This window comes from Apus apus, chromosome 5 (assembly GCF_020740795.1).
Source record: "Apus apus isolate bApuApu2 chromosome 5, bApuApu2.pri.cur, whole genome shotgun sequence".
NCBI classification, from domain to species: Eukaryota; Metazoa; Chordata; class Aves; order Apodiformes; family Apodidae; genus Apus; species Apus apus.
This window is the reverse complement of record NC_067286.1, coordinates 63,619,604-63,633,014: the sequence shown is the minus strand read 5'-3', so window position 1 is coordinate 63,633,014 and position 13,411 is coordinate 63,619,604. Positions and strand designations below refer to the sequence as shown.

The 13,411-nt window shown below is 54.7% G+C and overlaps 1 protein-coding gene across 8 annotated transcripts in view; it reads right to left on the bottom strand.

The window, feature by feature from the left end:
* Positions 1-13,411, bottom strand: part of TRIM9 (tripartite motif containing 9) — a 57,237-nt gene that overhangs the window by 15,624 nt on the left and 28,202 nt on the right. For all 8 annotated transcript variants that reach the window (XM_051621154.1, XM_051621147.1, XM_051621149.1 and 5 more), the window contains exons 2-4: positions 9,857-9,952; positions 9,277-9,399; positions 356-466 (exon numbers count right to left, since the gene is read on the bottom strand). In XM_051621154.1, coding sequence (XP_051477114.1) covers positions 356-466; positions 9,277-9,399; positions 9,857-9,952 — 330 coding nt within the window. The remainder of the gene's footprint in view (positions 1-355; positions 467-9,276; positions 9,400-9,856; positions 9,953-13,411) is intronic.

The window sequence follows — 13,411 nt, the reverse complement described above, 5'->3', positions numbered from 1 at the left end:
CTTCTGCAAGAAGTCATAGAATCAGAGACTGCCAGGTTAGAAGGGACCTCAAGGATCATCCAGTCCAACCTTTCTAGGCACAAACATCTCATCTAGAGATGAGATGGCCCAGCACCTTGTCAAGCTGAGTTGTAAAAGTGTCCAGTGTGGGGTAAAATGTCCCTGGCCTGCTTCTGTCCTGCTGTGAACCTGGAGGCAATGAGAGGCTGTCCCTTAATTTATGGCTGGAAAAGCTGCTGGGGACATCATCCTTGGTGCAACTCCCCTGACTCTACTGTGTTACCCCCCTGACTCTACTGTGTTACCCCCGGGCCCTCTCCCCTTGCAGCCTGGACACAAGCAGCTCCACACTGACCTGCAGGAACCCGCTGGGATCGTTCTCCTTGATGACCTCCAGGCAATATTCCATCAGGCCCGTGGTCTGGCGCAGCTTGACCGTGCAGTGGGAGATCTGGTCTCGCACCACCTGCCATGGGACAAGGAGAGCAGCATCACTTGGAACTGCTGGGTTTTGGCAGACAGGGAGCAAAGGGGCTTCGGTGGGAACAGGGACAGGGCCACGCCAAGGGAGACAGAGACTCACGGGGAGAGAAAAAAGGCAGAACTGGCCAAGGCTCTTGCACCAAATTCCAGACCCCTGGAAACCTGGCGAACAATGACCAGCCTTGTTCAGCTCAAAATGATTGACCCACCTAATTATTCAAAGCAGTAGGGTAGCTCCTTGCTCTGTCTTTAGTTAAGACAGCTTCCAAATGGCAGCTGATGAACTCCATGCAAAGCCAGGGCTTGCCTCCAGAGATGACCCCTTGCTGGGGCTGCCCTACCCATCCCACCCATCCCCTGCCCTGGGCTCAGCCCCAGGGCAGCTACACCCAACCACCCTGAGGGGAGGAGGAGTGAGTCTGGTATTTTGGTTATTTCCAAGAATAATGAATGCAACCACCTCCCCCAGCTCCAGCTCTGTTTGAGATGCTGATCTGCCCACCAGCTGAGATGGACCAGGCTGCAGAATCACCTCTTTATCTCCCGTGGGGATGAGCTCAGAGGGAGCAGTGAGCTGGTGAGAGGAGAGAAATCCTGCACCCCTTGGGGCAGGGCTCTCCAGCACACCAGGCTCTGCCCAGGCTGCACACTGCAGCACATCTTCTTGCACCCAAGGGAACATCTTTCAGCACCTGCAGGCTCTGCTGCTCTGCCCCAAACCACTGCAGGGAGGATGGGGCTCAGGCTCCAGTGCCACCAGGGTGGACGGGAAGGTTGGCTGGTTTCTCCCACTGAATCCCTGCAGGAGGCAGGTCTGCATCCAGTGTCAAGTGAGATTTCTGCCATGGGACATTGGCAGAGCAGCTCAGGAAGGGAGATCTTACGCTTTAGAGGCACATGCCCACAGCAGATAGTTTTAATGTTTTGTTTCTGGAAGAGCTTTAAAGCTGTGGAAGTTCTCCACTAGGACTGGAGAAAGCTCCACAGCTCTGGAGATGCAGCTATTTCTGTTACAGGCAATAAAGACCAGTTTCCCATCAGCAGCTGCAGAGAGAGGGGAAAAGCTGCAATAAGCAGCCATTAACGTTTCTGAAAGCAGAGCTGTGCTCCTCAGCACCACAGCCACCCTCTGGAATTACCACCCTGGGCTGAGGAGCATCTCCTGCCTGCAGCCCTGCTGCTCTGAGGGATGGGGAGGTGAGCACATGGCAGCCTCCTGCAGGGAACCTGCCTGGATTTCAAGGGTGGGGGGCAACAACTCCTGCAGGGCAATCAATCACATCATCTGCTGCTTAATTATAATTTAATCACCTCTACTTAATCACCTGGCAGGAAGAAAAGAATTAACAAGTCTTGCAACTTGGGACAACATATGCTTCTGTCAACTGCCACCAAGCACTCTCCTAGCCAGCTCCTGATTTTTAGGGAGCAACCACCCCTTGCTCCTTTTAGCAGTCCCAGCCCAATATTCCCAGCCTGTGGCAGAGGGAAACTGGAGCAATCCCGGGTGCTGGAGGAGGCTGCAGCCAGAGCTCCCCGTGTCCAGCACAGACAAGGCAGCAGAGGGAGCTCCCATATTGCTCCTCTGGACCAGGATGTGTGTAGGGAGGCTTGCAGAGATGATGGATGGCTCTGAGACCAGGCCAGGGGACAGCACGATCAGCTCACACTGGTTTTGGCCTCAAACCTGGTCATCAGAAGGAAGATTTCATTCAGCACCAGTTCCTAACACCTGAGTGCACTGGAACGGCTCTGCTGGGATGGAGCAGAGGCAACAGCCAGTCCTGGAGAGCTCGGCTCCTACACTGACCTCTTCTGAAAGTGTGGGCAAGCCCCTGGGCTTCCTTTCACCACAGGGATGGTCAGTCCTTCTGGCCAGGATCCAAAAGGTGCAGAGGGGATGCAATGCCCTGCATTGACCTGCAGCCCCTGCCATGCAACAGAAAGCAGCCCCCTGCATTCAATTTGACCTCTTCTGCCCAGAGAGAAGGTGCTGGGGGTTGTTCTGCTCTTGCAAGGGTTGTGTGGATGTTGGGTCTCTCAGCTGCAGACCCTGGGGTAACACCAAGTGTGAGATGAGCCCAGTCTGTGGGCTCTGAACGTGCTGTTAGAGCATATCCTGACTGTCCTGACCCAGGTTTTGCCTTCCCTGCCTGCTGGGCTGCAGATGGGCAGGTGGGAAACCCCACCCTGAACCCCCAGCACAGCAGCCCCCTTCCTTCATGCGAGACCCCCCTCCAGGGAAATGCACATGCCACCAGAAAGACAGCAAAGATGGGATTGCTGAAACAATCTTCTTATCTTCTTTGTAGCTTAAATCTCTGTCTGCCTTGCCCAGGATAATGAATTTGTGAGCCTCTCCCTGCCCGAGTAGATGCTTTCAAAGTATTACCAGCAGAACTGCCATCTGCTACCACCAGCCAGCCAGGAGCCTCCAAGGAAATTCCTCTGCTCAGTGGAGACAGGGAGGATGTCCCTGGACAGCCCTGGCCACACGGCTGGCTCCCCTGTCACCCATCACCCTCTTGGCCAAGGACACTGGTGAGGCAGAGGGACCTCCCACCTCTGCTCCAGCATCAGCGGGAGCTCCTGGCACTGCCTGGGAGGAGGGAGCTGGGGTAGGGAGTTGCCAGCCCTGCCTTTTTTCCTCTACCCTGCCCACTCCCTGGCAGCAGGGTGAGGTGAGGCCAGCACCAGGCAGCTCCAGGCTCATTAATTACCGAGCTTCCTGGTGGATTATCCCTGCTAATAAAGGCCTGGTCCGCAGTGGAAGCGGCTGCTGCCGCTGCCGCCGGGGGACCTCAAATCGCCAACGCTTGAGGGGGCACTGAGAGCCAAGAAATTCTACTGAAATGGCTTTGTTGGTTTTTTCTTTCCTCCCACAAAGGTGGTTAAAGACCAGAACAGTCTCCAGCCTCGTCGACATTCAAACCCGGGGCTGTGGCTCTGTCCCTGTATCCCCAGTGATCCTGTGGCCCTCGGGGGACCCAGCCTCTGTTCATCTGGAGAACTAGAGCATGAAGCAGCTCAGCTGCAGCACCCACACAGCAGGCAAACTGGCTGCACAAGCCCACGTTTCCCTTCACCCACCACCAAACTGCTTCCAAGGCCAGAAGAGGGATCTTTGGCTGGGATCTAGTGGGGCTTTGTGGCTCTGCAGCTTCTGTGCTTCACGCAAGAGAGATGGGATGCAGAGAGGAACCGTGAGACTCCATGAAGAGCTTTGATTAAGGAAGTGAAAGGTTTTAAAAATAAGACATGAGCATCCCCCACACCTCTGAAGGCCCAGTTGAAACCCCGTGAGGCCAGTGAAGTCATCAAGTTTTCCAAGTGGCTTTAAGCATCCTGTGGTTCTCCTTGTGCATCAGGGAATTCCACTCCCTGGGATACCTCAGCTCCTGGTTACCCCAGGAATGAAGAGTGCTTCAGTGGAGAGAGCTGAGAGCAAGAACTGGAAGTTCCTCAAGCCTTTGACTCGTGCAAGCAAAGGAGGCTGTGCTGGGCTGAGGAGCAGCCTCAGGAGGCCTCAGAGGGCTTGGATTCACCAGATCACCAGGAAAACCAGGCTGCCATGAGCTCTGCACGGAGGCAGAGAGTTCACAAACCTCTCCTGAAACACAAGAACACACTTCACTGAGTGGTAGCATCTTCTGGGAAAGGGCTGATGGCTCAGGTGGCAAGGGGACTTGGGCATCTTGATGCATTTTGTTTGTGGTAGTTTTTATCAAATGCCTTTTTTCTTCCCTTTAGGTGCCAAAGGAGGCAACAGCCAGAAACGCAGATGCTAATTCCAGCCTACAAAAAGGACTTCTGCTGTGCACTCAGAGCAGCTCACTGCTACCTTAAAATAGGAAATGTATTTCAGGAGCTTTTTGTCCCTGCACGATGACATTAACTATAATTTACATCTTAATACAGCTCCTAGAAGGCAGTAGCATCACACTCATCTCTACTTAAGTGTCTTCCTCACCTTCCTTCTCTTTTTAGTACCTGGCTAATAACTGGTTTTCAAGGCACTCAGCCTCACTTGAACCTCAGCTCCTCAGTGTCTGGCATGAGTCCGATCAGGGATGGCACATGGAGATTATGGAGCCTCCTCAGTGCCCAGGATGAGTCCTACCAGGGATGTCACATGGAGATTATGGAGCCTCCTCAGCCCAGGCACACTGTGGTTGGGGTATGGTCACCTGCACATTGTGGGGACAGAGGATGCTGCCACAGGGAGCTGGGCTGCTGCTTGTGCTTCACCACAGCACTGATGGAAAAATCCCAGATGGAAAAACTCCAGGGACAGATCCCCATGGTTTTGATTTTGCTGAATCCCACCATCACGCGTCCTCCGAGCAGAGCGTTTCCAGGTGGATGTTTCCATGGTGACTTGTCTCTTGCCAGTGCGAGAGGAGGCTGGAGCTGGGAAAAGCAGAGCTGCTGCCTTCACAACCCTGGCAGCCTCCTGGAGACTCACACAAGCTCGTTTTGATCAAAGGCACCAGCAAGTGTGGGGAGGTGGGACACAGAGAGCTGGCCTCCAGACCAAAGAGAACCTCTGGAGAACACGGCACGTGGAGAGATGCTCCAGAGGACAGACTTGATCCAGCTCTTCAACAAAACAAGCAGAAAGCTTGAGGGACATCAGAAAACCAGAGGCATCCCTGCAGCCTGATCACAGCTCTGCAGAGCTCCTTGGAGCCAGTGCCCTTCCCAGACACCACGGTAGGGGGAAACTGGTGCAGAGTGTGGAGGGATTTGTCAGAGAAAGCTGTGGTCTGGTATCTGCATCTTTGGGAAACAAGGCACCTGGTGATGGGCTCATCTGACCCCTGTGTCCTGTCTGGTGCTTCCATAAAGAACTGCCACAGTACAGGAAACCAAACCTGTCCTTCTGTCCTGTTTCTCATCCTTTCACACCAGTCCTGATCACCAGTGACCTAATCCAACAGGGGCCATCAAATTCCCTTGGGCTTCCTGGAAAATTCTGACTGTACCCCTAAGGAAGGGTGATGGAGCAGCATTTCATCTCTGGAGACCCAGTGCTATGGACATGAGCTCTTGGTGAGTGTTTTGTGTCTCATGAGCTCCTCTGGAGAATGCGACAACTGCTGCTTGGCTGCAAGGGCTCTGTGGTGAAATCAGAGTGAAGACATCCTAGGACCTGAAGGCCAGAAGAAGACCAGAATGGTGCACCACACTGCTGAGAGCTTAAAGGAGGTGCATGCAGAGCCCAGTTCATGTGTGCTGTGGGTTGAGCAGATTTCTTCCTGGGACAACACTTTAGACTCTGTGTCCCCAGCACAAACCAGCCCATGCTCTAGAGCACCTTCCCTTGGGGAAGATCATACTGGTCCTTTGAAAACCAGGGCCAGCAATGAAGAGCAGGACAGTCATGGAGGTCTGTCCTGGAGGTGGAGCAGTCACCTGGCCTCATTGTTCCTCCAGATGTTCTTTACAGCTCAGATTCTTCATCTGAATCCAAGCATAGGGGGAGGTTGGGGAAAGACAGGGAAACATCCCTTCCAAATGAATTTCCTCCCAAACCTCTCCCCCACTCTGGAGCAATTAGTGTCTGCCCACAGACAAGTCTGCACTTGCTCCTGGCTCCATGAAATATGTGTCAAGCCAAAGTAGGTCAGTCCTGAAGCCAAACTGACCCCAACTCCGGATGCCGCATGGAAATGGGAACCTGGGCTCCCTGCTGAGAGGTGCCAGTGGCTGCAGGCCAGCTGGGCAGCCCTGTGTCCCTCTGTCCCTCATCCCCTCACACACATGGTGCTGCTCTGTGTCCTGGTGGCCAGTCTCCCAGCAGGCAGGAGGGGCAGCCCATGGGGACATCAGCTGCAGGCAGGGCGCTGCGGCTCCACGCTGGCTGCTGGAGCAGCTGGTTGGGATCTGAAAAGGCTCCTGAGAGGCACAGCTAAGTCCCACTGGTCAACCTATCACCTCACCTCCTCAGCTGAGATGCTCTGGGGACATGGAAGTGCCAAGTGGACACACCGGCCAGGCTAGGATCATAGAAGAATTTTGGTTGGAAAAGACCTTGGAGATCATCAAGTCGAACCAGGATGCAGTGGACTGGTCTCCTATGGGAAGGGGTGAAGCTGTCACCATAAGCCAGCAGTCAATGTTGTCCTGTTTTGATGTGAACATCAACCAGGACAAGCCTCCTGGTCTTGCAGGAGGGCACATTCAGCACAGGGCACATGTAGGAAGAGATGGCTCTAAGGAAGCAGCAGGCTGCTGCAGATGGGGAAGGCAGAGGTGGGGAGGTGACCCCTCTGCTGCAGCCTCACACTCTGCACATTGTCCTTCCTGCCACCCTGGAAGGATTCCTGCTCCCTCTGCAATGCCTCCAGCACTCCAGAGCCTTGGAGCAAGAGCTGGGGGCTTTGTTACTCCCCCTCCCCAGCCAGCCCCAGCCTGGGAAGATGTCCCATGGGGAGGAAGCTGCTCCAGGCACGATGCTGCTCCCCTTTCATGTCTCCTCATGTTCCCCTGTCCCTCTGACTGAGGCGCAGCTGGAGCTGCAGGTGCTGCCTTTGTCTGGGGGGTTCCCTGGAGGAGGCAAAAGGGACACTGCCCCATGCTGGAGATGACCTGGGCAGCCCATTCCCCTGGGTGACAGCACGTGGGGACAGTGGCAGTGCTGGGGAAGAGGATGCTGGGGACCAGGCTCCAGTATTGGTGGGAAATGCCTGTAGAAGTGGCCTGGTGTGGCTAGAGGACCCTGTGAGGACAGCAGGGAGGTGCACATCAGGTCTGAGACTCTCCTGCACCCCCTCTTCCATCTGCAGCTTGTGAAAGCAGGCGAAACCCTCTCTGTCCCTGCCCCCCAGCCAGAGGGGGAGGATGAGTGTTCACCCAGGCTGTGTCCCAAGGCTGCATGTCCCAGCCTGAGGATGCTGAAGCCACCAGAGGCAAATCTGAGTGTGCAGGACTCTGGCTGGTGAGTCAGGGCTGCACAACTCTCCCCAAACAAGCCTAAGCCCAAGGCAGCAGGGCTGCCTTTATTGCTTCCCCCTCCCACCCCTGCGAGAGATAAAAGGGAAAATGAAATCATTTCAGGCTAAAAATCTGACCAGCCCCACACTCTGCAGAGCAGAGCAGCATCTGGGCTGCACCCCAGAGCTTCTGGCTTTTAAACACCAGCTGCTGTGCAGCTCCTGGAGCAGACACAGCACTGTGGAACCTTCCTCCTGGGCAGCTCTTGGAGCAGACCCAGCACCATGGAACCTTCCTCCTGGGCAGCTCCTGGAGCAGACACAGCACCATAGAACCTTCCTCCTGGGCAGCTCCTGGAGCAGACACAGCTCCTGGAGCAGACCTAGCACCACAGAACCTTCCTGCCATGCAGCTCCCTTCCCATGGCACACAGGGAGCTTGAGGAGCTCAGTCCTGCAGGGATGGAGGCTCATGGGCTGATTTTAAGAGTCCAGTCTGAAACCCAGGGGCAGGAGCAGCACTGCCAAGGTGGTTTCCTCCTGTCCTGGCTGGTACCAAGGGTGGAAGGGGTGGGATGTACACATGCATGTGCTGGGGACACAGAAGATAGGGTAAGAACAAGCAGTGGGATGCAATTCCTTTCCTCTGGCCAAAAAAAGGGCAAGACCTCTGTGGGTTGTGCTGAGCAGAGGAATTGCTTTGTGCTGCCTGGCTTTGTGAGAGTTTAATTAACCGTGTCCTGAAGGGGAAGAGGGAAAGAGAGCCCACCAGGCAGTGGGGGTCCTCTCTGTGCCAAGGAGACAGGCTGGTGGCATGGCATGGCTGGCTGGGGCTGTGCTTTATCTCGGAGCACTGAGCACTGCTGCTGGGCTTGGTCCCACAAAGCTGCTATTGTCCATCTCCTGATGGAAACACTCACAAGCTCTCATGAGACTGGTGGCCTCCTCCCTCATTTCAGGCAGGTCCAGGAATCCCTCCAGGAGTCTCCTGGGTGGCTCAGAGCAAGGCTGAGGGGGATGGAAGTGGAGACAGAGAAGAGAGACAGATGTTTCTACCCAGAACACCGAAATGCCCTTGGAAGAGGGACCCTGGAAGCACTCGGTGGTGTTGGTGTGAAATGCCTCAGCTGGCCCGTGTCAGTGATGGTCAGGGTGCAGGTACCTTGTCCAACACACACTGGGAAGTGCTGCACCTGCTCCACTGCTCCCAGGTGGGATTGGGCCCTTGTCTTCCCTTCTCAGCCCCAAACCAGCTGAAAAGACATGGTGTAGGGACTGCAGGAAGGACACAAGCCAAGGAGCCTCCCTTTCACATCTGACCTGAAGGCTCAGGCTGAGAGCTGTAGCTCAGCTCCCCCAGTGCCAACAACTCAGCTCTGTGAAACCAAGCACAGAGCAGAAAATGGAGCAGTTCCTGCTCCTGCCTGATGGCAAAACTGGCACCTCGTAACACCAAGTGCCCCAGAACTTCAGCTGCAGCCAGCAGTTACAGGCACTAAGCATCCTCCAGGATCATGCTAGTAGCTCAGAAGCAACGTGGGACATGAACAAGGTCGTTTTCCAGCCTGTTGGTGCTGTACACGTGGCTCTGCTGACCTACTGACTAGTAACTGGCCTGGTACTGGAGCAATCCAGTGGGAACCACAGCCTGGAGGAAGCAGCACTTTGCTCGGGGCCCATCACGCTGGGCACCTTCAGCCAACCAGAATTCAGCCAGTGGGAAAAGCAGGAGCAGCTTCCCAGGGAGCTCCCCACTCCCCCCCCGTGGTGCTTCACCCCAACCAGCAGCATCCTGGTCCTTGTCCCTATGGGTGCCAGCACTGCAGGCAGCTCTCTGGGCTGGTGGGGAGGGACTCACCTTCAGCTTGTGCTCGTGCTCCTTGTTGACCCGGGACAGCAGCTGGGCTTTCCTCCTGTTGAGGGCATCAATGAGGGCATCACACTGGGCCACCAGGCAGGCCTCAAACTCCACGCTGTTCTCCTGCAGGTCAGAGCAGAGCATCTCAGCACTGGGCTCATCTCCGTTTCTCTTGGGAAACCTGATTTTTCTTAATATTTTTTTTTTACAGTGCCACATGGGCCACTTTGATACGTGCAGCTGCACCACCTGCAGCTCAAATCCATCACATTAGCATCATTAAGCCCTTGGCTGATGCCCAATGTGGCAGTAGCAGGTGAGGAACAGGTTTGGTCCATCCTGCCACGTCCTTGGATCTGCCTATGGCAGAGATGGGAAGGGCTGGGGTCTCTGCTGCTCACTCCCTGACACAGGCAGCTTTGGGAAGAGCAGTTTTTGGGAGGGCTGGAGGGGAATAATATGAAAAGTCAGGTGTGGTCTCCTTTAGAAGATCACCCACCAAACCAAGCTGGGGAGATGGGGCAGAGGAGCAGCTCATCCTGGTGGGAAGGGGCTGTTCCTCAGCAAGGAGACACAGTACCTGGATCTGCTGCACCATGTTCCGGAGCTGGACCAGGAACTCTTTTGCTTCCTTGGCTCTGTCTGACAATCCATTGAGGGCCTGGGAAAGCTGGCTCTGCAGGGGGAAATAAAAACAGGGTCATTTCCGTGTCCTGGACTCGTCCTTGTGCTGGAGGAGCCAACGCTTGTGTGATCTGGGCTGGACTGCAGCCCAGCACTGCCTGCCCAGGGTGTGCAGCCTTCAGCAACCCACCGAGGTGTCCTCCTGCCCCGGCTGCTCTGAGTGCATGGAGAGGGAAAGGAGGGTTAGACATCATCACAGATGCTCTGGGTTTGGGAATCAGATATTTGGTGTCCACCTCTTCCAAGGGCTTCCCTGTGTGATCAGAGAGAAGCCACATCCATCCGGGGTCTCAGAGTGAGCCAGCTGCTACCTTCCCTGCATCGCAGTGACAGGACAGGGGGGGTGGTTTTAAGCTGAAAGAGGGGAGACTGAGATGAGATTTGAGGAGGAAATTCTTTGCTCTGAGGGTCATGAGACCCTGACCCAGGTTGCCCAGAGAAGCTGTGGCTGCCCCATCCCTGGCAGTGTTGAAGGGCAGGTTGGATGGGGCTTGGAGCAACCTGGGCTGGTGGGAGGTGTCCCTGCCCGTGCAGGGGGGTTGGAACTGGATGGTCTTGAAGGTCCCTTCCAACCCAAACCATCCCATGATTCTGTGATCTCTGCTCTCCAGGGAGCCAGACATCAAATACCCTGTAGGATCTGACCTGTGTCTGCTGAGGACAATCAGTAAAGGGACACAGGTCACACCACCTGAATCAGACTGAAAATTCCCCAATCTCCCCATGAAGGTCCTCCACCAGCACCCAAAATACCCCACTCTCCCCCAGCGCAGGGGTGGGAGCACACAGCTTCCTCCTGCTTGGCCTGTGCTTTTTCATTTTCATGGCAGTTTCTAACCATTAACTCAGGAATCTCCCCCTTCTTCCATGATCTTAGCAGGAGTCATTATCTCAGGAGCTGGGCAAACCACCCAAGACTCTCTTCTCAGAGATTTTGCCTCTTTCATGGGCTGAAAATCACCTGCAAACACCACCCAGGCTTTGAGGTGTGACCTTTCTTTGTGGCACACACAGAAGGGAGCCTAAAAGATTCCTGATGTCCCCACAAACTTGACATGACCATCCCTACTGTGAGCAGGACATGGGTGCTGGGCTGGCACCTGCCCCCATATTCCTCTGGATGCTGGTGGAGGGAGAGGGAAGAGGTGAGATGGGAGAGGGAAGAGGTGAGATGGGAGAAGGGAGAGGTGGGATGGGAGAGGTGAGATGGGAGAGGGAAGAGGGGAGATGGGAGAGGGGAGATGGGAGAGGGGAGAGGTGAGATGGGAGAGGAGAGAGGTGGGATGGGAGAAGGAAGAAGGGAGATGGGAGAGGTGAGATGGGAGAGATGGAAGAGGGGAGAGGGTAGAGGGGAGAGGTGAGATGGGAGAGGGAAGAGGTGAGATGGGAGAAGGAAGAGGGGAGATGGGAAAGATGAGATGGGAGAGGGAAGAGGGGAGAGGTGAGATGGGAGAGAGGAGAAGGGAGAGGTGGGATGGGAGGTGGAAGAGGGGAGGTGGAAGAGGGGAGAGGTGAGATGGGAGAGGGAAGAGGGGAGATGGGAGAGGGGAGAGGTGAGATGGGAGAGGTAAGATAGGAGAGGGAAGCAGGGGCGTGAAGATGCAGAAGGGACAGGAGGGCTCCTGAGCTGGGCTGAAACTGAGGAAAAAAGAATTGCTCTCTATGAAGCAGCAAACGGTGACCACTTAATGGCCCAGAAAACGACCTTACTGCTGCTTCCCCAGGAGATGTTAATGCAACCCCAGTGATTTCTGCATTTCCTTTGTCATTTATCCTGCCTGAGTCATTAAGATGTGGAGCTCATCAGCAAATGCATCTCTAAGAAGAAAGGGATTTGCTAGGTCAGCTCAGCAGGTCTCCCCATCTCTCCTCCCTCCCTTCCCCGAGCTGCTCCTGGGTTTAGGAAGATGTCTTAAGGTGGTTTGCTGAGAAGCCAGTGCTGCAGGGCCCTGGTCTTTGATAACACTGGCAATTAACAGAGAAAACTGGCAGGAGTTTATTACATTTACAAGCTCCTCATTAAAATTGCATCATGGTGTGGGTTTTTTTCCCTTCAATAAAGTCTCTCGAAGGTTTTTTTTTCCAATTAACATCCATTTCAGAAAGGGGATTTTTATATCCACCTCACTCTTCCAGGCTTTCCTAATGGGAAAGCATGTTAAATGTGATTTAAAGCTGATGAAGAGCCCTGCAATGCCAGTGTGCACTGTCCATGTGCAGCTCCTTCACCCCAGACACCCCCACACTTCCATGAGCTTTGAGCCTGTCCACAACAAGGGAAACATGGTCCATGGCCTTCAGAGCATCCCTCCACTTGAGATGTTCTTGATGCCACCAGTGCTTGCAGGTGAGGGGCATGAACTACTCAGGGCTTTGTTTTCCCCCAAAATTATAAGGTTGGTGAGGTGCTCAGTGGACACCCTGCCCTGTCCCTCGTCCCCAGCATGGAGAGCAGAGTCCCACCACCAGCACACAGTGATGTGCACCAACAGCTTTAGCACCACCTGTGCAAAGCTGCTGACCCCAGTTCCTGTGTATGGGTGGCCACAGGCTCCTCACTGGACACGGGAGCTCTAAGGTTTGTTTTTTCACAGAATCACAGAATCACCACAGCTGGAAAAGACCTCTAAGATCACCGAGTCCAACTGTCCACCCAGAAAAACCCACCATGCCCACTAGAACATGCCCTGAATGCCATGTCTACACGTTTTTTGAATCCCCCCCAGGGATGGTGACTCCACCACCTCCCTGGGCAGCCCATTCCAGTGCCTGACCACTCTTCCATTGGCATGAGCTCCGTGCCAATGCCAATCCCCAGAAAGGATCCCCATCGTGCCGAGGCTCTCCTGGTGCAGAGACACATTCCTGGACACATCCCCTTTGAAACAAACATCCACCCAGTTCTCCTGCTGCATCTCTGCCGCTTGTGGCCAGAATCACCCTGCTGGGGACTGGGAGCTGCAGCCCATCATAGTTAGCCCATTAACCAAGGTTAATTAATGCTACACGACAAGGGAGCACGTGCGGGAACGAGCGCAGGGACGGGCGGGCAGGCCTGGCTGATCCATCAAGTGACAATGGGATTCAGACCCATCTGCCCTGGAAAAACAAAGTCCTTCTGCTTTCTATTATTGTGTTAATAAATCAGAGGCTGCAGAGAGAAATGAAATGACTGACTGGGTCGGTAAATTCTACAGGAACCTTCCATGACCCTTGGAGCAAACCCAAGCTGTCCTGCAGTCTGTCACTCGGTGGGAGGATTTAATCACAGGACACGGGAGGAAGACACAGGTTTCCCACAAGCCTGTGACCCACACAGAGGGAGCAGGAGGTGGAGAACCCTGCACGAGAGCAGGGGGTCAGACAACCCTGAGCCTTGTCTCCTGCAGCTGCCTGACCTTGCCTCCTGCTGCACCAGACCACGGGAAACAAGATGCTGTGGGTATTTCTG